General features: G+C 33.0%; 2 protein-coding genes across 2 annotated transcripts in view; one reads left to right on the forward strand and one right to left on the reverse strand.

The window, feature by feature from the left end:
* The window catches only part of DNAJC14 (DnaJ heat shock protein family (Hsp40) member C14), a 1,080,043-nt gene that overhangs the window by 86,272 nt on the left and 968,417 nt on the right, over positions 1-25,354 (reverse strand). The gene's annotated exons all lie outside the window — the stretch shown is intronic.
* LOC126022146 (olfactory receptor 6C2-like) lies at positions 16,211-17,161 on the forward strand. Its single transcript, XM_049782995.1, has one exon. It carries the CDS (start codon positions 16,211-16,213, stop codon positions 17,159-17,161), a length of 951 nt encoding a protein of 316 aa, XP_049638952.1.

Below are 25,354 nucleotides of genomic sequence, written 5' to 3' on the forward strand. Positions count from 1 at the left end.
GACTCGTGGCACATCCACAAATGTCAGAAGTATACCCAGGGGCATAGCTTCACAGTTGTGAGAGGTATCACCAGGTCAAAGGATATATGCTACAACAAACATATATCACCAGTGAGACTTTCCTTGCAGTGGAAGTAGAATGACAGTGACATAAGAAAGAAGAAACTTGAGACAACAAAGATACAACTGTATAGCAGAACAAAATCCCACCACTCTTTAGTTTATAGTTGTTGAAGAACTCCGATCACTTCCAATTAATTTGGAATAGATATGTTACATCGCAGTAACAAACACAGGCAGATACATTGAAGATGAGTCAAAGATATATAGATAGGTACCTGCATTCAAAAATTAGTTCTCCCTTAAAATCTATAAATAGGTTGATGATGAGTCTAAAAAAATGTAACTAGGTGCTTGCACTCAAAATTAGTTCTCTTTTTTGGGGGGGAGGGGTGGGGGGTTCAGGCCACACCTATTTGATGCTCAGGGGTTACTCCTGGCTAAGCGCTCAGAAATTGCCCCTGGCTTGGAGGGACCATATGGGAAGCCGGGGGATCGAACTGCTGTCCTTCTTTGGCTAGTGCTTGCAAGGCAGACACCTTACCTCTAGCACCACCTCACCAGCCCCAAAATTAGTTCTCCTCTAAGCTATATTCTGTGCTTTAGGCTCTGAATAGAGAAAAAAAAGTACCAGTGGTTAATAATATTTTATTAATGGTCTCTTGTATAAAGCAGGTACTTTTAATAAAATAATCCTTGTGGGAGAAAACATCTATTATAAAGTAATTAACAGACAGAGCCTGTTAAGTTCATAATAGGATATGTGATTATTTCAACACTTTTTAAGATTTTAACTTCCACTGCTTCCACTGGGAGTAACAAAAGCAAAGTGTAAATTTCATTCCAGGAAAGAATTACATCATCAGTCAAATGAAATATTGAATGTCTGTGGTCAAATACAAAACAAAAATTATGAGAACTTTCAACTTCAGCCATAAACCCTAGTGTATTTTTAATAAAATTTTATTTAATTTACTTATTTCTCTTTGTATTTGACCATACTTAGCTGTTCTCGGGGCTTACCACCTGGTCTTATGTTCAGAGACCACTCCTCAGTGTACTTGTTACAGGATTCAGCACAATTGGCTATATTTAAAAATTATAGCACTCCTCCACTGCTTACTGTTGTAGCACACTCACGTCACTTTAGCTTTTTAGTTATTCTAAAGCATGAGGAAATAGAAATCTAAAAAATTCTTCCATCTCAAAAAGAATGTTAATATCATTTAAAGGCAATATTCTTCAGGATGATAGAAGAAATAATTTATCTATGAAGAAAAATGAAATCAGATCCAGTAACTTATACAAAATATTAACTATTTTATCAGTATGTAATTGAAAGATAAATAATTAGTATACATAGAACAGGATACAGCATCACAATAACTATAAGTAATTTGAAGTTAAAGCAGAAGCTAAAATTACTAAAGAAGAGGTAATACAACAGCAACTGAAAGTAATATAGAAAACATAGAAAAATACAAATTATAGAGAACAGCAAAATTCTCTTATTATTACATATATTATATATTTTGATCCCTACATTTTAGGAATGTCTATATGAGTGAGAAAGGGACAAAACAATATTACAAGATACAATAACTAAAAATATTGCCAGTGATTGGAAAGATATTTGTGAACATATCCAAGAAGCCTAGAGTTGGGCTGGAGAGATAGCATAGCGGGTAGGACACTTGCCTTTCACACAGACAACCCGACTCAGATCCCCAGAAATTTACATGGCAGTGATAGGCGTGATTTCTAAGCCTAGAGGTAAAAAACATCCTTGAGCATAGCCTTATGGTTCAAAAAATAGGCTCAAACTCAACAAAGTATACACAAATGGAAATATAACTAACTTTATTTAAAGAGAACAATGTCAATTTTTTTTTGTCAAATGTTAAGAACCAAAAAAATCATAGTACTTAAAGTGGAAAAAAAGAAGCAAAATATGAAATGCAAGAGAAAGAATATCAACCTCACAACATATCTGAGATCTAAAACCAGCATATGAAAGAAGCAGATGTTAGAATTTCTCCATTTTTGTCCATGGTATATGTCTATATGTATGGTATTTTGATCTGCTATGACTCAATATTATTCTTATGTTTGTGAATTAATATAAGTTAGACTTATATCCTAAAATGTGATTAATTCTGGTAAATGGTCCATATGTGCTAGAGGAGAATGAATATTCAGCCTTTTGAGGATAGAAAGACCTATAAAAATCCATTAAATAAGATTTCTAGTTTCAAATTTAGGGTTCTTGTGTCTTTACAGTTTGTTTAGTGAATCTATCCATGGAAGACAATAGCATGTTGAAATCTCACAGTACTTTGATGTTTTATTCTACATATTCTTCTATGTTCATGAACAAAAGGCTTATATAGAGAGAATTGATATCAAGGGATGTGTTGTCATTTTACTGAGTAGGACTGTTACTTTTACAATTGGCTATTTGGCTTACAGAATGGACCTTCCAGTAATTAAGTTAGGGCCAGCTTTGTTATAAGAAATGTCATTATTTTTTGTTTGCATGAGAATGTTTACAAAGATCTCATTTAGATGAGAGGGCTAAAAATTATTTGTCTTGATCTTATGTTTTGTTTGGTAAAATTTGGCCTTTTAATTTGCATAGCTGCCTCCCTACAGACAGTGGTGAATTTCTCTGCCACTATATCTCTTGTCACTTACTCTTCCTACTTCTCTTTTTCCTCATCTTCTAATATTTTTATGATTCAAAGGTTATTCTTCTTGGCTTTGTTCATTGAGTAACATACTTTTTCCTTCATATTTCTCTTTCTTTATCCTTTTTGACTTCCATATCAATGCTGACTTTTATTTTGTGATCAATCCTAGGGGAAGGAAGATATTCTTCATTTTCTCCTATAGTAATGTCTACTGCTTTAGCCTTTTTTTTGGAAAACATTATGAATATTCTTCAAAACGTTATAAATTGAGCTTCCATAGGATCCAGCAATAACGCTCCTGGGATTATACCCTAGAAACCAAAATCACAATTAAGAAAATACCTTTGCATTTCTATGTTCATTAAAGCATTACTCACAAAAGCTAGAATCTGCAGTAACTTGAATGCATGAGAACAAATGAGTGAATAAAGAAACTGTGTTTTATATATACATATATATTTGTTTATGTAATAATATATATGATGATATTACATAATGAGTATTATTAGCATATTTAGCAATTAACTTCTAACTTTTAGCAATCATTAGAAAATGACATTATTTTCTTAATAGCTGTATAATATATACTTAAACATATCTATATTATACATTTGGGGCCAGAGAAATAGCATGGAGATAAGGCACTTGCCTTGCATGCAGAGAGACAGTGGTTCAAATCCCAGCATCATTTATGCCCAGGAGTCTGCCAGGAATGATTTCTGGGCAGAGAGCTAGGAATAACCCCTGAGTGCTACCGGGTATGACCCAAAAACAAACAAAAACAGACTTCATTTTTCCAAATAGTTGTATAGAAATCTATATTTAGATGTATTTATACCATAGTTTCTTTGTTGGCTCATCTGTTTTGTTGTTTGTTTGTTTGTTTGTTTGTTTGATTGTTTAGGGCCACATCCTGTGACACTCAGGGATTACTGCTGGCTATGCACTCAAAAAACGCTCCTGGCTTGGGGACCATATGGGATGCTGGGGGATCGAGCCTCGGTCCATCCTAGGTCAGCGCTTGCATGCAAACACCCTACAGCTTGTGCCATCACTCCGGCCCCTCATCTTTATTGTTTATTGGGGTTGCTTCCAGATCTGTCATATTAATAGTGCCGCAGTAAATATAGGAATATAAATACCTTTCCTACATTGTTTCTTTGGTAACCAGAGTTTATTTCAAGGAGTAGTATTGCTAAGTTGAATGAAAACTCAGCTTCTAGGTTTTGTTTTTTTTTTTTGAGGAAATTACTTATTATTTAACAAAATAAATTATTGATCAGTTGACATTCCAATCTACATTGAATTTGACTTCCTTTCTCCCTACAAACTTCATAACACGGTTTTTTCTTGTCTTTTTGATGTGTGCCAATCTCTGTGGTGGGAAATACTATTACATTATTTTTTTTATTTGCATCTCCATGATGATTAGCTACTCAAAATATTTTATGAGCATTTTTGCCATTTATATTCTCTAAAGAATTTTATGTACAACATTTTTCCTATATTGGATCAGCTTTGATTTTTTTGCTTTTTAGATTCTGCCAGTGTCTTCTATACCTTAGATATTAACTCCTTGCCAGATGAGTGTTGATGTATATGTTCAATTCCATGGTCATTCTTTGTATTATAGTTTTCCTTTCTTTTGAGGTGCAGAAACTTCTTATTTTATACTAGTCTCATATGTTTATGAGACTTATTATGGTGTTTTATCATTAAATATGCCTTTACCTTCTATGCTATGGAGAATTTCTGAGTATGAGTTTACTTCTGTACTTAATGGTTTCAAGTCTGACATTACAGTCTTTATTCCATATAGATTGCACTTTTTACGCACTAGAAATAGGTCTTACTTTATTTTTTATCATGAAAATGACCAGTCTCTTCAGAACAAAGTTTTGAAGAAGTTTTTCTTTTTTTACTTCATATTTTTTTCTTTTGTCAGTGATGACTGTTTGTACATATGAGGGTCTGTCTCATAATATTAAAGTCTATTCTATTGACCTGACAGTTTATATTTATTCCAAAACTATGCTACTTTAATTACTACAATTTTAGTAGAGTTAAAAGTTGGTTGAGAGTGAAAAATATCCTCTTTTTCCAAGGATTGTTTAACTAGGGGTTTTATTGTTCCATGTGAATTTCAATTCAGAGTGTTTTCATTTACAGTATTAGAGTTATTTCACTCAGCACAATAGATTCCATATACATTCATGTATAGGAAAATTTCATGACTTCATCTCTTCTGATGGCTGCATAATATTTCATTGTCTATATGTACCACAGTTTCTTTAGCCATTCATCTACTGAGGGGCATCTAGATTGTTTCCAGTGTTTGGCTATTGTAAAGAATGCTGCAATGAATATAGCTGCGAGGAAAGGATTTTTGTATTGTATTTTTGTGTTCCTAAGAGATATCCCTAGGAGTGGTATAGCTGAATCGTATGGGAGCTCAACTTCCAGGTTTTGGAGAAATCTCCATATTGCTTTCCACAAAGGTTGTACTCGACGGCATTCCCACCAGCAGTGAATAACAGTTCCATTCTCTCCACAACCCCGCCAGCACTGCTTGTTCTCTTTGTGATATTTGCCCATTTCTGTGGCTTGAGATGGTACTTCATAGTTGTTTTGATTTGCATCTCCCTGATGATTAGTGATGTGGAGCATTTTTATGTGCATTTTAGCCATATATGGAATCTATTATTCTCAGTGAAATAAGTCAGAGGGAGAGAGATAAACACTGATGGTCTCACTCTATTCTGGGTTTTGAGAAAAATGAAAAACATTTATGTAATGATTCTCAGAGACAAAATAGAGTTGGACTGAAGGGTCCAGCTCTCGACATGAAGCCCAACCCCGGCCGGTGTGGGGTGAGGAGGAACGACACTAGTGGTATTGTTGATGGGAATGTTGCACTGTTGAAGGGTGTGTGTGTGTGTGTGTGTGTGTGTGTGTGTGTGTGTGTGTGTGTGTGTGTGTGTGTGTATAAAGAAAAAAATAAAAGAAAAAAGAAATAAATAAAAGAAAAAAGATAAAGAAAAAAAGACAAACCAAAACAAGCAATGACAAAAATACACAACAACAACACAAAGGAAGGGGGGGGCTGGTATTGCAAGGGTTTTTTTTTTTTTTTGCTTAGGCATAGTAAGTATTCGGGAGATTATAAAGAGAATCCCTTGGCCTAAGAGATACAAGATATCTCCACCCTTGAAGCAAACTATCATTGGAAAAACTACAGGCTCCAGACATGCTCATTGTTAAACCCCAAGGTCTTTTTTTTTTAATTTTTATTTGATCATAGTGGCTTACATAATGTTGACAATAATATTCTAGGTACATATTTACATAAAATCAGGGGGGATTCCCATCCCTAAATTGTCCTCCCTACACCTCCGTTTTTGTCCTACCTCTCATTTCTTCTTCCCTCACCCCCAGGGTGACTAGAATATGTGATCCCCTCTGTATCTGACCTACTACTTAGTAGTCTTGCCTCAGTTTTGGTCTTGGTGCCTCCCTTATTTCCCCCTCTAAGTGGGGGCAGGGCTAGCATTTCAAGTTAGGTGGTTTTGCCTGAAAAGGAGAAAATGAGTAAACTGGGGTAAGAGTCTAATATCCCAAAAATGGGCAGAATCCTTCTAGAGGTTCTCCTCATCGATTTGGATAATGTAGGAGAAAAAGAAGGTGAAACACCCCATCAGTACCAAAAGAAGTGTCAAATATCCAGTGAGGACTCCAGTTATATCGATAAGCACCACAAAAAACTGATAAAAAAAATACAAACAAAAACAAACAAACATATGAACAAAAAAAAAAAAACCAACTCGCCGTGGTCTTGAAATAAGAGACATGGTGTAGCACATAACGAAAGAAAAGAAAGGAAAAAAAAATAGAAACACATACACACACACACACACACAAAAAAGAATAATTGGGGACAACAATTTCAGTAATCACATCTGAACCGAGATATCGACCAAAATAGCTAGGTAAATAAAATTAGTAATAACAATAATAAACGAAGGTAATGTATATATATACATTATGTATATATATACATATATACATGTATATATATACATGTATATATGTATATATATGTATATATGTATATATATGTGTGTGTATATATATGTATATATATACACATATACATATATATGTGTATATATATGTATGTATATATGTATATATATACATATATATACATAAAAAGACCCCAAGGTCTTTTTATGGTGCCAGGAAAGGTTCTGCTCAAAATTATTCCTCTGTAATTAGAGATCTTGGTATTTTCACAGGTCCTAGGATGAAGTCTAGGAAAGAGTCTTTCTTTTTGTTTCCAGAAGTTCTGCTCCATCACGGTTGTTGTAGTCAGTTTTATGTGATTAATGATCTTAGTTTTTGCAGAGATCAAAGGATAGAATGTATGAGGTAGGGCTGAAATGTTCCCTGAATCTCAACCCTCCAAGACTATCTCAAAAGACTTAATGGGAATATCTATATTTTCTTTGTATGTTTAGTTCATTAATAGTTATTCCTCTTAGTGCATTTATTTCCAAATGCAAAGGTAGCCTCCTCCATCCCCCTTTTTTTCTTTTGCTTGTTTTGGTTCTGCTTGGTACAAAATTCTAGTAGGAAAAGTCTTGTTTGGGATAAAAGCTCAGGTAAAAAAAAAGATATCTCGTATTTCTACTAATTTCTGTGATCTATCTAAAGAACTACCTTAAGAATTCAATGAAGAAAGAGACAATACATAAACCGGCTTGAACCTAATTAATTCCTCAGCAATAAACTCCACCCATCTTAGGTTAGCCCAGAAGAATTAATATTAGTTCACACACCTGTGCGCAAAATAAGTTGTTGTAACCCACTTAATTTCTGAGGTTGTTTGTTAGACAACGGAATTGACCAATACATTTTGCATGTTGAATCTGTGGTTTTATGTTCTCAAACTCTTGACTTGAAATCAGTCTTCAAAGGCAGAAAACTGGGTATGTGTGGAAAGTAACCAGAATAGAGGTAAAACACCGCTCAACACTTTTGCTTGTTTCATCATGGAATGAAAATATCTCCCAGAAAAAAAATAGAGTATTAGAGTGTTTCATTTATTTATTTGAAAAAGAAGTATGGATATCTTTAGAAGGACTTCATTGAAACCATACAATGTTTCGGGAACTATGGACATTTTAATTATGTAAATTCTCTCAAAACAGGAGCAGAGAATGCATTTCTATTCACTTGAATCTTCTTTGTGAATCATATTTTGCAGTTTTCTTCGATACAATTTTATTTCTTTTTTATTTCTTGTTTTTGGGCCACACTCAGTGACTATTAGGGGATACTTCTGTTTCTGTGCTTAGAAATTGCACCTGACAGGTTTGGAGGGGACCATATGGAATACTGGTAATCATACGGGGCCTAGAAAGTACTCGAATTTTGTAACAAGTCAATTTTATCATTATCATGACTACAAGAAACCTTTGCAGACCTCATCTTGCTAATTTTACATCAAAACATAATTCAATTTAACTCTTTTCTTTGTTTCTACCAACAGCCAGTATTTGATGGGCAATATTATCAAGTAAACTCTCATTCAATGATAAACTTTGGTAGAAATGTCCTTTAGTTTTACCCATATAAAACACAATCTGGAGATATATATATATATATATATACATATATATATATATATACATGAGTAGAGTCAAGTTAACCCACTTGACTATTAGACACTTAAAGAAAAAATATAAAAATATTAACTTGTAAAGATATGTGCATACTTATGTTCATTTTAAATGGAACTAGACCAGTAATAAACACAAATCAAATGCATGAGGACAGATAAATAAATAGTGACTAATCTTGAATGAAATAATATACAGCCATAACAAAACGTAAAATCTTGCCTTTGCCTACAATGTGAAGCTAAAAGTTATACTACTAATAAAGTGTAAAAGAAATATGGACATATACCAAATGACAACTCTTGGAATTTTACTTCAATACTGAGGTTACCAAACAGTATGCAAAACTGTCATCAGGGTAGAAGTGACACCAGGACAGTGTCTGAGAGCCATGGACACTATGTTGATATAAATGTACAGTAAGTATACATCAATAACATGAATAGTAAAATTATCATAAAGATTCCTAAAACTGTTAAAGGGTATAATTATAGAATAAAATATAAATATAATTACAAATATTATACAAAATATAATTATTTGGAAAAATAACAATTGTTCATTCCTGGTGATGGTGGCCAATCAATTCTGTATAAATTAAATATATATTTTATTTATACTTTGGTATCTGATTCTAGAAGATTCCAAATATAAGGTTTTTCATCAGACTGCTAAATGCTAGGCATGTTTCTAGGAAAGTTACTGCATGTTATCCCTAAAGACATAATTCCCAATGATACCTGTGTGATACTTTGCCAAATTTCAGTTGTTAGTTTCATTTAATCACATGTGTATTTTGGTCACAAAGGACCACACATTTATCCACAGAGGATAATATTTTTCCTATGATACTGTGAGATGTGGAAATAAAATGTTCAATTTAATTTATACTTTAAAATTCTATATTTGGGCTGTGTAGCTACAGCAGTAGGGCACATGCCTTGCATGCAACCCACCCAGGTTCAATTTCCAACCCATCAGTAGTTATCCCTGACCGCCCATACACCCTTAAAAGTAAAATTAAATATAGCCTATTTTTGTTCAGAGCTGTCAGATTCTATTTATTTTTATATCTTTTTAAAGTGTTCAAAAATTTCTCACTTTTTTAAAGAGAAATTTTACTTTATTTTAGTTAGAAACAATTTCCAATAATCAAAATTTTATAGACTTTTCAATAGTGACGTTTTATGGCAATAGTAATAAAAATTTTGTGATTACATTAATACCCAAAGAATAGTGTCATAAAATGGAAGGAAACTTATTAATGTATTAAAACTACAGGATTATCTTCCATATCTTGGGTAAGTATACTTAAATTTTGTATTATCATTGTATTTATGTACCATTCTAGTTCCTTGGTCTGAGTTAAGCACTTGCTACCTATATTTATAAAAATAGTAATAACAAATAAACTATTGGAATATACACTGATTAGATTCAATATGTATTTTACAGATTAGATTATTAAAGTTGTAACATTTTCTGCTTACTTTTTCTGTATAACAACATCAGTACCACCACATATATTTCTTAAATTTGTTTTCATATAAATTCAAGTTAATGGAGCAGATTATTTTTCTGAATATGTAAAATAAATCTAATTTATAAATTTTCAAGAGTTTGTTTAAACCTATATAACTTAATTAGATTCAAATGTAACCATACTTCCACAGTTAAGATTTGCTTAACAATATTGATGGTATCATACTAAAAATAAAATTTGCATATATTAATTTACTATCAAGATATACATCTTTGTAAGTATCCAAGAAACAAATTATAGCTAGTTAATGGTATCTTACTGTTAAAAATAATTCTACATTCACATGGAGAATAATGATAATCTTAACTTATTTGTTAACTATTAGAATTATCTTCTTATATCATTTTACATACCTGAAAAGATATGTAGAAACCTCATGCATCTGACCAAAAATTGTATAGCCTTTGCCTTTAATTACTCAAAGATATCAAACTTTTCTAGTCATTAAAATTTGCTTTCTATACAGATATTTCAGGAGATGAAATGCACTACTTATGAGGCTTTTGTTTAATGTGCAAAAGTAGTAGTATACGTTTCAGAATAAAGCAAATAAAAATTAAGGACAATAATACCATAGAAGGAAAAGAATTTGGAATCAACGTTTTAACTTTTCCTAGTCACCAAAATATTCAATGTGTATTATTTCAATAAATACTTATAAACTGAACAAACCAGTTATTACTGGTGAAAATGACTAAGTGAACCTGGGCAGTAAGCTACAGAACTGCAGACAATAAATTGACTAAATCTTTTTTTAGTAAAACAACATTGAGATTTGAGATCCTTACTAGTTAATCTCAAAAGCAAGTTTCTGATTGTGGCATATTTTAATAGAATCAAATAGAAAATCTCTCCCTATGTTTCATTGAGAGTGATTTTAAAAGTATAGCAGTTTGGTTTATAAGAAATGTATTAACTACATTTTTAATATTTTCAGAGATTTTTACAGAACATATTTTATTAGAAATAAACTTGAGGCTGGAAAGTGTTACCATCAAATTTAAGAGCTTTGATTGAAAATTCTGAGCGATAGTAAATTGGCAATTTAATATTAGGAAAGTTATCCTAAATAATACTTTATACAAGACATTTAAAAGGGGCCTATAATGACACAGTGTGGAAGAAGTTCAATCCCAACCAATATATATTATTTGCCAAATTTTCCACAAGTGTTCCAAAAGGACAGACTCAAGAGTAAACATGGAGCACAGCCAGGTGTAACAAACATACAAATAATCCACCAAAAAAACTTCTTGAAATAGAAATAGTGTTGGTTAAATACTATAAGATGAGTGATAATTTAGCTCAGAGAGTCAAGAAAAGATAATTTTCCCCCAGAATTTATAAATCTGTTCATTTGGAAAAAAATTCACAGTAGTTAAACAAATTATAACTTTCTGCTAGTCTGGAGAATAGGAAATTTGTATGAGCATATCTAAGTCATTTCATGTAAATTTATAGAACCAATATTTTTCCTATTTTTTCTGTTTAATATATTCAAGAGAAATAACTCCCCCAAATTTTTCTTTTTATTTTTTCATGACACAATATCAGTAGAATTTGACACAGGTATCCCAGAATAATAATCTTGTTTTAAACCATTAAGATATACATTTTTCATATGACTGTTTGATCTTGCTTTCCTCCATTATTTTCCTTTCAAATCCTTTGTCCTCTGATTAATAAAATTATATTATCTTCACCCATAATTATCAATTTACTCAGACATAATGTGTATTTTATACATTTAATAATATCAACACTCGACTTATCTTAAAACCAATTTGACAATGTTCTTTATCCTCTACTTTTTTATAGCTAATTTTCTTTCTTTTTTTTTTTTTTTTTTTTTTTTTGGTTTTTGGGCCACACCTGGCAGTGCTCAGGGGTTATTCCTGGCTGTCTGCTCAGAAATAGCTCCAGGCAGGCATGGGGGACCATATGGGACACCGAGATTCGAACCAACCACCTTTGGTCCTGGATCAGCTGCTTGCAAGGCAAACGCCGCTGTGCTATCTCCCCGGGCCCTATAGCTGATTTTCATAGCTGTTTCTACATTAAATTCAGCTTAGCCTATTTGTGAGAGTGAACAAAGATTTTAGAGCTGTTTCAAATATGAAGAGAAATTCAGTGATAAATACATCAATATCTCATTCCTCTATCAGTACAGTATAACATGAAAGGTCTAATATTATAAAATGATTCTGATTGTAATTGTAGAAGCTTAATGAGATCCCAAAGGACATATTAAAAGTATATCAATATACTTGCCATACTTAAAAATTATGTAGATACTCAAAGTAAATTAGTAATGTGATAGAGAACAGAAGTGAATTAATTAACAAGCTATTTGAAATTCATTACAAACACTTGTGAAAAACCTAATATTTTTAGATTTAAAAATCAAATTTCATATGAATAGAAAGCAATGCAAATAAAATATTTGTACTTAATATAATAAAATTGATCAATATTCACTCTGTTTTGGATACAGCTAAATAGATAATGTAATTAATATTTTGCTTTGGAAGTTTGAATTAGTCAATACAATATAAAAAGATATAAACCTGGATTTTGAACAGGAAATAATCAGGAGTAGATTTAAGCAAATGAATCAGAACACTCCAAAATATGGTAACATATGTATATTTTCTTTCTTTAAGACTTTTGCATAACACTAGGGATATTGAGTATTAAATTTAACACTCTATTTATTCTATATATACAAATTTTGGAATCATAAATCTATTTCAACCATCTTATTTATGAGAATTTGTGATAGAAAACAAGAAAAGAGAACATTGCCTAGAAGAATTCAGGTAGCTGAATTATCATTTCAATCATTAAGAAGATAAAAAAAAACATTGTGTTAAAGAAAAATCAGGGAAAGAAAAAGTCAGAGAAAGAAAAGGGAGAAGTAAAAGTGAAAAAGAGAAATATAAGGGATATTTTAATCTTTAGGTAATTATGGCACATTGAGACTTCATGACTTGATGAAGACAGAATTAAATTTAGTAAGTAAATCAAGTGTGAAGTTAATGATGAAGTTATATTGAGTGGTTTAAATGGTGCATTGGTAAAGTTCAAAAAGAATAAATATGAAGTAGAAAATTATAAGTGATCATGAAGCACAAGGAATTTAAAAGACTGAAAAGTTGATGCACTAAGAAGTGAAATGCATTAACTTTATAAATCAGTGGTCATAAATGCTATCATCAGTAATAAGATAACCAAGCACATTTACTTTTGAAGTAATTTCACTCTATTTTTATTATATATTTTTAAAGTTTTGTCACTGTGAATTTCAAATTTATTCCTGAATGGGTTTCAGGCACTTAATGTGTTGACACAAATCTTCTATTCATTTCCCTCCAACAATGTCCCGTTTCCCTCTCACCCTGTGATCAGTTGAATATTTTAACATTGTAATTTTCTCTTCACTGCCCACTGCTCTCAACCATAGGACCAGGCATGCTTCATACTGAAAATTAGTTCCCATGAGCCTGCCAGAAATAATTTCTGAGTGAAGAACCAGGAATTACCCCTGAATGCAGCCTGTGTATATCCAAAAATCAACATTTTAAAAAATAATATTGAAGATACATAGATAGAAACATAAAACAAGGAAGCATTGTAGCTTTCAATCAGAAATAAAGAAAGGTAAATGCTTTTTTAGCAGACAATAAATAAAGAATTGTATTTAGTGGTATTAATGGTATATTATTGTCATAAAGGAAACAGCATCTCATAATGAGTAAATAAATTTTAGTAAGTTGTGATGCTTTTAGGTACAGATTTGATCAGAATGGTCATTTATAAGATATATAAAATCTTAAATACATGGTGTGTAGGAAATATTTAAGAACAAATAGAAATAGATAAGGTAGAATTGGGATACGGTTTGAAAAATATTATCAAACAGTAAGGGAAATAAATTTATAGAGATTGAATATAAAACACACATAAAATAAGAATGAGGAGGTGATGCAAGAGGTCTGGCATGTTGTATAGTGTATAATGTCAAATTAAAGGGAAAGTTAAAATTAATTGGCTAACTTTTGCTTTAACTATAAATATATACAACAGTTATACTAACATTAATATTATGAATACTTATTGTAATATTAATGATAATTATCTCTGTTAGCACACTCTAGAAAGCTAATAATCAGCTTCTGTAATGGTGAGCTTTGTTTGTGGCCAAAGTGACCAATGTTTCATATAGGAACCAAGATTTCTCAACAATTAAATTTTTTCTTACTTTCATTTCTCTAGAAGTCATGCCATAGTTTAGGATTAATCTGAAAATTAGAAGTTGATGAAAATTTTGGTTTTATTTTGAATAAAAATTAGACCATCTGTTGATACATAAAATAATAAATATTTAATATTATATGCAATTATTGATACATATTTAATTATTATATAATATCATTAGTGGGAAATAATAATATTAATTATGTTATGTCAAACAAATAAATAGAACCTAATTTATTTAGAACAAAGGATAATGAATCCATAAACAGTGACTGTGATATACTTAACTGCCCAATGATCAGTATTTTATTCATTCATGCGTGATATATTCTAAACTCTCTTGTGTAAGAGAACAAAATGATCTGTGAGAGAAAATAAGGCAAGTATTGCATAACCAACAGAAAATATTTAGAGAGATTCTTATGTTATGTGATTGGATTGCATATATATTAATTGTCATGATACATATTTTAATTATTTAAGATATGGATATAAATTTATATCATATGTGTCCCTAGGATTTATGAGCCATCCATGAAAATATTTTAGGTAGATCAATAAAATTTAGCTGAATTTGTGTTTATAAGGAAAGAAAAAAATTCTAACATTTTATGTCATTATTCTTGTAGAAAATTATATGCAATAAATAAGTCTTTTATAATTGAAGAGGTAAATAGAAATTTTTAGGTTATTGAAAAAAAATCTCATGATACTTTGGAATGTCGCTATTGAATGATCTTAAAAATGATAGCTTTGAGGCTGCAACAAAATGTAAGTCACTTGCCTTACATACAGACGACCTGGGTCTGATTCCACAGATCCTATATGATCCCCTGAACACTCACCATAGAAGTAGCTGCCACCAGATGATACCACCAGGTATGGAACAAAAACAACAAAAAACAAAAATTAACTGTTGTTTACAAACCATTGATATTTTCAATATGAATTATTTTTGTAGCTCAATAACAATATTTATTTTAATTTCATGATAAAAATAATTCATATTCTTGTAGCATATTAAATATTATCACAATGGCAGAGATTTTAAAGATTTGTTATTATTGTTAAACTCTTGACCTTAGGTCAGGAGAAATATTTTCCTTTTTAGGTGACCCCGGACAAATCCCTAGCATCAGATATAGTCCCCAGAGCAGATTTTAAAAAGACCAAGAGCAAAGCCTTAAGATAAGTAGAATTGTCCCTATCTTCTCCCATCCAATTCTTAAAAAAATGTTGAGGGGGGCTCTGTGACCACTCTCAGATGCGATTAGACCCAGTATACTCCTATAGCTGTCTCAGGGATCACTCAAGTGAAAACTCAGGGCACCACATGTAGTGTTGGGATCTAATCTGAATTTATCATAGGCAAGGTAAGCTATTTGCCAGTAGTATTATCTTTTCAGATGCTGATAAAAATTCTTGATCAAATATACAAATGTGTGCATTTATAAATATATCTATATCTGATTCCCATGTAAAACATTTATTCTAATTTATGTTTAATTTGTAATATTGAAAACCAGGTATCAATTTAATTAAATACCATTACCAAAATATATTAGATATGGAAATCATAAAATCAAAGAATATGCTCAATATTGCCAATCAAAAATAAATAAATAAAGCTAAACTAGGCTTCCCAGTCTAGTTTTATTTTACAAAGCAAACTGAAGCAAAATAAAAGCAATTAAAAATAAATAAATAAATAAAAGTAGTGTTCTTGGGCCCGGAGAGATAGCACAGTGGCGTTTGCCTTGCAAGCAGCCGATCCAGGACCAAAGGTGGTTGGTTCGAGTCCTGGTGTCCCATATGGTCCCCCGTGCCTGCCAGGAGCTATTTCTGAGCAGACAGCCAGGAGTAAGCCCTGAGCATCAACGGTTGTGGCCCAAAAACCAAAAAAAAAGTAGTGTTCTTTTCCTAATCTTCCTCTGACTTCTTTTCATTTTGCCCATAGATCAAGAAGTCGTAAACCTGGAATGAGAAATCACACACCAGTAACTACATTCATCCTCTTGGGATTAACAGAAGACCCACAGCTAAATATTCTTATTTTTATACTTCTACTTATCACCTACATGCTGAGCGTTATTGGAAACCTGACCATCATCTTTCTCACATTTGTGGATTCTCACCTTAAAACCGCCATGTACTATTTTCTGCAAAACTTTTCCTTCTTAGAAATTTCATTCACATCTGCCTGTATTCCTAGATTCTTATACAGTATAGCAACAGGTGATAAAACCATATCCTATAATGCTTGTGCATGCCAACTATTTTTTACAGACCTATTTGGAATAGTAGAATTTTTCCTTCTGGCAACTATGTCTTACGACCGTTATGTAGCCATCTGCAAACCCCTTCATTATGTGACTATCATGAATCAATCAGTCTGCAAAAGACTTATCTCTGGCTGTTGGATAATTACGCTGTTGCTCTTGTTCCCACCACTTGGATTTGGACTGACACTAGAATTTTGTGACTCTGAAATTGACCACTTTGCTTGTGATGTTAATCCTCTCCTGAAGATATCGTGTTCTGATACAGAGTTCTTAGAGAAGATGGTTCTTTTCTGTTGTGCATTTATCCTACTAGTGACACTTGCATTTGTGGTTTGGTCCTATGCGAGTATAATTCACACTATTCTTGGGTTCCCCTCAGCTCAGCAAAAGAAAAAAGCATTTTCCACCTGTTCCTCCCACATTATAGTGGTTTCCATAACTTATGGTAGCTGTATCTTTATCTATATCAAAACTTCATCTAAAGATAATATGGCCACTAATAAAGGAGTGTCCTTATTAGCTACTTCCATCTCCCCCATGTTAAACCCATTTATTTATACCTTGAGGAACAAACAAGTAAAACAAGCCTTAAATGACTTGGTAAATAAACTACTACTTTTGGGACCCCAGAGATATCACAAGGGTTAAGGAACTTGCCTTAAATGTAGTTGATCAGGGTTTCCTCTCTCTGAATAACTACTGCTCTCAAGAAAAAAAAAAAAACATGTTGAATTAAGTGCACAATGAGCTCAGGTTTCTGACAATATATTTTGTTCATTTGTCATCCTTCTATATTGGATAATAGTTGTGATAAAGTCTCTCTTCCATATAGATTAGTTTATCTGATTTTGTAAAGCAAAACCATTCAAATGTGAATTAGTTTAAGACACAATAATAACTTACTCAAATATTGACCTGTAATATATATATATATATATCTAAATAATTTCATGTCTATTTTACATCTCTTTGTAATTGTTTTCTTTGTGCATATATATATAGTAAATAAAAAGTAACAAATGTTCACAATATATTAAACAAAAGAAACTGTAACTATCCAAGACAATTTTATAAAAGCTCTTTTTCTGAGAACTTTATTAATTTTTTTCTTTATAGTAAGGTTTTATTAATATATCTATAGACTAGCTTACTTTTTTATATGGAATTTTTGTGGACGTATTTTAAGCATAAAGAGAATTACCTGCTTCATTAGTTTTCTCTTTATATATGTAGTATTTTATAACTTTCTCACATATGTTTTTTATGGATTTTGTTATTTTTAAATTTATTTTATGTTATTCTTTTGGGATTTTCATCAGTATTCAAAAGACCCATAAATTACTCTAAATTATATTCCTCGGGGTTATATTGGACTTTTGGTTCAGAGGCCCTATATATGTGATCCCTTAAAATATACTTTATATCAAATAGTTTACATTTAAATTGTATTACTTTTTCTCAGCATGCTTAATTTCAAAGGTTATGTATAGCCATTAGATTTCTCATTGCATTTCCTTCTAGTTTGTCTAAAATATCTGAGTTTTCCAAGAGTATTATTTCAATTTTATAGTGAGTTCTATGATTTGCTTGGAAATATTTGTGATATTTATGATATTTTATATGGTTAAATAAGCTTTATACCTTATTGACTAAAATGACAATAATGATCCTACTTATAGAATATGCTCTACACTCAGCAGCTTTTTGTATTTTTCACTATTTGCTTTGTTTTGGGACAATATATACAGTGATACTTAGGGTTATTCCTGGGTCTTAGACATCACTCATGGCAGTGCTCACATGATTTAACCCAGGTTAGCTTCATGCATGTCAAGCTCCCTATCCAATGCATTGTGGCTCAAACCTGGATTTTTGCTTTTATTTCTTTTGTGTGTTTTTTCTTGATTTTTGGTTTTGGGGGCCATACTTACCAGTGCTCAGAGACTCTCAACTCAGGAATTACTATTGATGGGCTCAGAGCACCATATGAGATGTCAAGGATCAAACTAGAAAACTGTGTGAAAGGAAATGCCCTATCCATTTTACTAATACTCAGGTCCTTTATTTCTTAAAGGAATGCTATATTTCTGTAAACCTGTAATGTAACTAAAAATTCTAAATATATTTTTAAAAACTTAAAAGACAATAAATATGTCTCTCATGACTAATGATAATAAATGCTAATAAATGTGTCTCTTTCTCATGATTATTTAGTGTTCGCTCAACTTGCTGATTGTCAAATTTATCATATATAACTAATAATAGTGGGTCAAAGATATCCTTTATGGTTTGTATGGTATAAAATATTTTATGTTATAAAATATATTATAGAGTAAAAGTTAAATATATTGTGAAGATATAGAGAGTAAAGACAGTAATGTATATACCTTGAATTTAGCCAACCCCAGTTAAGTCCCCAGAACTATATAGAGATCACCAAGTACCACCAGTCTAGATTACTGAGCACAAAGTTAGAAATAGTTTTGAGCACCACTGGGTGCAGTTCATAAACAAATAAAAATAAATTAGTTAATTCATTTGTTTTTTATTCTAACAGTTTTTGCTTTTATGTACATTTGAAAAACAGTGGAATTCTAAAACTGTTTTGCTTACTATTTGTGATACTTCTCTATTTTGTTCCAGAGGTACAAAACAAGATGGTATTAGCAAAGTACTAACTTCATAGTGTATGTTCATGTCAGCTATCCTCCTGGAGAGTCCCTACACCAACTCTGCCAGAAGGGAGAATCAGGAACTCAGGAGGCTGAAGCCTCTCCAGCAATGCTGCTGCTAATGGAGGTTGGAAAGAAAGATGGAAATATTTTGAGAGAATACATACACAGACACTGCATGGGTGCTATTTAGAACAGTTACATTTTATTGAAAGAGACAGGGCTTTATATAGGGTACAAGTGGCTGAAGCTGACCAAAGGGGATAATTCCATAAAAGTACAATGTTATCTGGGCTTGCTAAACTTTAAGGGAAGCAGCATACTTTATGTTATGTATGTCCTGTTTTTCTAAGGGTTGGTGCCATTGGCTAATCCAGGTTTGTAGAAATGTCATAGACCAGACACACAACTGTGCCTTTCCCTCATTATGATTAAGTTGTATCAGAACACATTTTTTTACTGAGTGAGGGAGGAGGTAGGAGATGCAAGACTAACATCACATCTCTTTGCTTAGCAAGGATGAGGATTAGAATATAAAGTTGGGGGTACAACAGGTTTAATTTTTGTTTCAACAATAAATTAAAAGAGTCGTCTTTGTCAGTGCTTGGGGGACTCGGGCAGCCCGCACCTTTTGCAGGTATGGGGGGGGTGATCTGAGGCCGGACTAGCTGCTGTCGATTACCATAGGCGCTTGGGGACTGCACCCTCTCACAATTATTCGGAGGGAGGAAGCCTGAAGGCTGGGTCAAACTTCGGTGACCACCATCATCATCCTTGCCTAGGGCCGCACTCCAAAGTAGGGACCCAGCCACATGCCACAGGTGACAAAGGAAGGTGAGAACAAGGGCAGATCACTCTGAATCAATCACCAAATTAAAAGAAATATGGGGAAACTAAGGAAGACACTAGCAGCCGGGGATATGAAAGAAATCCTAGCAAGATTCCAAGCCCAATAGATTAGGACATAAAACTGGCAATGAAAGCTATGGTAAACAATCACATGCCAGCGAGTTCAAGAAATCCATACATGAACAAGTCAACAAACTCAAAGATAAAATTTTACAGCAGATGAGAGATTCCATACAAATGGAATTAAAGGAAATAAAAAAAAAATCTTAGCAAGCCATAATAGTGGAATTTCACAGCTGGAGAATTGCATAGAAGAACTTGAAGAAAAACTACAAACCAAAAATGACAAAGAAGCTAATAGGAAATATGAGGTAAAACATTGGAAGAAAATGTTAGATATTTAATGAACAAAGACAAAAAAATAATCTATGAATTCTAGGAATACCAGAAGGGGAGAAAATAGGAAAAAGAAAAGAATAACTGGTGAGGAAATAATAGCAGAAAACTTTACCACCCTCTTGGAAAGAAGCTCCAGTGCAGATTCAAGATGCAAAGAGTCTCTAATCAAATTAGATCCTAATAAACCAACACCAAAACATATAATAATCCAAATGGCAAAAATGCAAAGAGAAAGATGAATTCCTTAAAGCAATAAGAGAAAAAAAACCCTCTAGTAAAAGAAAGGAATATAAGTTAAAACCAGATCTCTCATTTGAAATAATTCAAGCAAGAAGACAGTAGAATGACATATTCAAACTACTGAATGACAGAAACTTCCAACCTGGCAAAACTCTCATTCACGTGAGAGGGAGAACTAAATCATTTTCAGACAAGATAAAACTTACACTATTTGCTCTAAACAAACTGACTCTAATTGAACTATTCAAAGATGTATTACACAATCAAACATACAATTATATAAAAACCACCCTACTCAATACAATAGCACAGAAATTCTCTCCGTCTATAATCTCCTTAAATGTCAATGGGCTACATCTTCCCATTAAAAGACACATAATAGAGAGTTTGAACAGAAACCAAAAACCAGATATCTGCTGCCTGCAAAAAACACACCTAAGAGAACAGGATAGACAGAGTCTTAGAATAAAAGAATGGAAATCAATTATACAAGCCAATGGAAAAGAAAAAAAAGCTGGGACAGCCATCCTTGTATCATATCAAATTGTATTCAACCTCAAGAAAGTTCTCAGAGACCCAGAGGGTCACTACTTAATGATCAGGGGAGCATTAGATCAAGAAGTAATATTTAGTCAATATTTATGTGCAAAATGTAGAGCCAGAAAAATATGTAAGGCAATTGCTTACAAAGCTGGAGAAACATATGGAAGGAAATGTTATAGTAATAGGAGATTTTAATATGCCACCGTCACCACTAGACAAATCAACCAGACAGAAAACAAGCAGACATAAGAGCCCTAAACAAGAAATCAGAGGAAGTAGAATTAATGTTCTATAGATGGCTCTCCACCCAAGGAATACAGAATATATTCTTCTCAAGTGCACATGGAACCTTCTCTAGAATAGACCAAGCCTTAGGATATAAATATAACTTGCACAAAGTCACAAATATAAGAATTATTAGAAGCACCCTATGAGATCATTATGCAAAAGAGATAAAGATTTACTCTAAAAAGAAACTGTGGAGAAAATCCAATACCTGGAGATTAAACTGTTGTTGCTATTCAACAACAGTAGGATCAAAGAGGAAATCAAGGAAGAAAAATATTCTTTGAGATATATGACAATGAAGAGATGAATTGTCAAAATGTGTGGAACACAGCAAAAGCAGTAAATAGGGGGAAAATTATAGAATACAGGCCTACATCAGGAAAGAAGAACATGACAAAACAACAGTGTATAAGGACACCTTAAAGATATGGAAAAACAGCAGCAAAGAAACCCAAATACAGTCAGAAGAAAAAAATAGTTAAAACCAGAGCAGAGGGCCTGGAGAGATAGCACAGTGGCATTTGCCTTGCAAGCAGCCGATCCAGGACCAAAGGTGGTTGGTTCGAATCCCGGTGTCCCATATGGTCCCCCGTGCCTGCCAGGAGCTATTTCTGAGCAGCCAGCCAGGAATAACCCCTGAGCACGGCCGGGTGTGGCCCAAAAACCAAAAAAAAAAAAAAAAAAGAGCAGAAATAAAGAACATAGAGGCAAAGAAAACAATACAAAAATCAATGAGACCAGGAGTTGGGTTTTCGAAAGAATAAACAAGATAGACAAACAACTAGCAAGACTCACCAAAAAAGGGGAAAATTCACCAATAAATAGGAGAACGAGTGAAAGGGGAGATATTAAAAAGAACCCCCCCAATCCAAAACACCTTGAGTGAATATTATGAACAACTGTACTCAGGCTAGATAACCCTGAAGAAACCGACAGATTTATGGAAATATATCATCTTCTGATACTCGAGAAGGAAGATGTATAAAGCCTAAACAGTCAACTCACATCTAAGGAAATTGAAAAAAATAATTAAGAAACTCCCCAACAACAGAAGTCCAGGTCCAGATAGTTTTACAGGGGAATTCTTTCTGTGTGTGTTTTAAATACTTTCAATATCCTTATTTGAACACCTTGATTACAAACATGATTGTGGTTGGGTTTCAGTCATGTAAAGAACAACCCCCTTCACCAGTACAATATTCCTATCACCAATGTCGCAAATCTCCCTCCTCCCCACCACACCCCCACCTGTGCTCTAGAGAGGCTTTCTACTTCCATCATACATTCACATTGTTATGAAAGTTCTCAATGTAGTTATTTCTCTATCTGCACTCACCACTCTTTGTTGTGAGCTTCATGTAGTGAACTGGAACTTCTAGCCCTCCTCTCTTTTGTCTCTGAAAAGTATTGAAAGAATGTCTTTTATTTACCTTAAAACCCATAAACAAGTGAGACTATTCTGAATCTACCTCTTTCCCTCTGACTTATATTACTCAGCATAATAGATTCCATGTACATCCATGTATAGGAAAATTTCATGATCATCTTTCCTGACTGCTGTATATTATTCCATTGTGTATATGTACCACAGTTTTTTTAGCCATTCATTATTGAAGGGCATCTTGGTTGTTTTCAGAGTCTGGCTATTGTAAGTAGCACAGCAATGAATATAGGTGTGAAGAAGTGATTTTTGTATTGTATTTTTGTGTTCCTAGGGTATAATCCTAGGAGTGGTTTATCTGGATTGTATGGGAGCTCAATTTCCAGTTTTTGGAGGAATCTCCATATCGTTTTCCATAAAGGTTGAACTAGACGGCATTCTCACCACCAGTGTATAAGAGTTCCTTTCTCACCACATCCCCACCAACAATGCTTGCTCTCATTCTTTGTGATGTGTGCCAATCTCTGTGATGTGAGATGATACCTCATAGTTGTTTTGATTTTCAGCTCCCTGATGATTAGTGTGAAGTGGAGCACTTTTTCATGAACCTTTTGGCCATTTGTATTTCTTCTTTGTCAAAATGTCTATTCATTTCTTCTCACAATTTTCGATGGAATTAGATTTTTTTCTTGTAAAGTTCTGTCAATGCCTTGTATATTTTGAATATTAGACCCTAATCTAATAGGTATTGGGTGAATAATTTTGCTCACGTATTGGGTAGCTCTTGGATCCTGGGCATTGTTTCCTTTGAGGTGCAGAAGCTTCTGAGCTTGATATATTCCCATGTGATAATTTCTGCTTCCTCTTATTTGGAGAGTGAAGTTTGCTCTTTGAAGATGCCTTCAGTCTAACTGTCATGGAGTGTTTTTCATACATGTTGTTCTATATACCTTATGGTATCAGGTCTGATATAAAGGTCTTCAATCCATTTGGATTTTACCTTAGTACATGATGTTAGCTTAGGGTCTAATTTCAATTTTTTGCAAGTGGCTAACCAGTTGTGCCAACACCACTTGTTGAAGAGGCTTTCCCTTCTCCATTTAGGATTTCTTGCTCCTTTATCCAAAAGTAGGTGACTATATGTCTGGGGAACATTCTCTGGGTACTCAAGCCTATTATACTGATCTGAGGATCAGATATTTTAATACAATTCTGTTTTGATAACGACTGCTTTGTAGTACAGTTTAAAGTTGGGGAAAGTAATGTCTCCCATATTCCTTTTCCCAAGTATTGCTTTAATTATTCGAGAGTGTTTATTGTTCCAAATGAATTTCAGAAGTGCTGGATCCACTTCTTTGAATAATTTCTTTGGTATCTTTAGGGGAATCACATTAAATCTGCATAATGCTTTGAGGAGTATTGCCATTTTAATGATGTTAATCCTGCCAATCCATAAGCAGGATATGTGTTTCCATTTCCGTGTGTCCTCTCTTATGTCTTGGAGCAGGGTTTTATAGTTTTCTCTGAGTAGTTCCTTCAAGTCTTTGGTCAAGTTGACTCCAAGATATTTGAGTTTGTGTGGCACTAATATGAATGGGGTCATTTTCTTAATGTCCATTTCTTTCCTATCATAATTGATGTATGAAAAGGCCATTGATTTCTGTTTACTAATTTTGTAGCCTACAACATTGCAATATGAATCTTTTGTTTGTAGAAGCTTTTTAGTAGAGTCTTAGGGTTTTTTAAGTGGAGTATCATGTCTTCTGCAAAGAGTGAGAGTTTGACTTTCTCCTTTCATATATAAATTCCTTTGATATATTTTTCTTGCGTACTCGCTATAGCAAATAGTTCCAGTACAATGTGGAAGAGTACTGATTAGAGCTGACAGTCTTGTATTGTACCAAAATTTAGAGGTATATCTTTTAGTTTTTCTCTACTGAGGATAATATTTGCCATTGGCTTGTGGTATATGGCCTTAACTATATTGAGAGAGGTTCCTTTCATTTCCATGATGCTGAAAATTTTTATCAAGGATGGGTGTGGGACCTTATCAAATGCTTTCTCTGCGTCTATTGATAGGACCATGTGATTTTCATTTTTTTGTTGTTGTTAATGTTGTGTATTACGTTGATAGACTTACGGATGTTAAGCCATCCTTGCATTCTTGGTATGAAACCTACTTGATCAGACCGAATGACCTTCTTGATGAGGCATTGGATCCTATTTGCCAGGATTTTGTTGAGGATCTTTGCATCTGTGTTCATTAGGGATATTAGTCTGTAGTTTTCTTTTATGGCAGCATACCTGTTTTGTTTAGGTATAAAGTTGATGTTGTCTTTATAAAAGCTGTTTGGAAATGTTCCCATTTTTTAAATTTCATGAAAGATCCTGGCTAGGATTGTTAATAGTTCCTCTTGAAAGGTTTGAAAGAATTCATTAGTAAATCCAACTTGGCTTGGGCTTTTGTTT

Source organism: Suncus etruscus, chromosome 11 (genome assembly GCF_024139225.1).
Source record: "Suncus etruscus isolate mSunEtr1 chromosome 11, mSunEtr1.pri.cur, whole genome shotgun sequence".
Lineage (NCBI taxonomy): Eukaryota > Metazoa > Chordata > Mammalia > Eulipotyphla > Soricidae > Suncus > Suncus etruscus.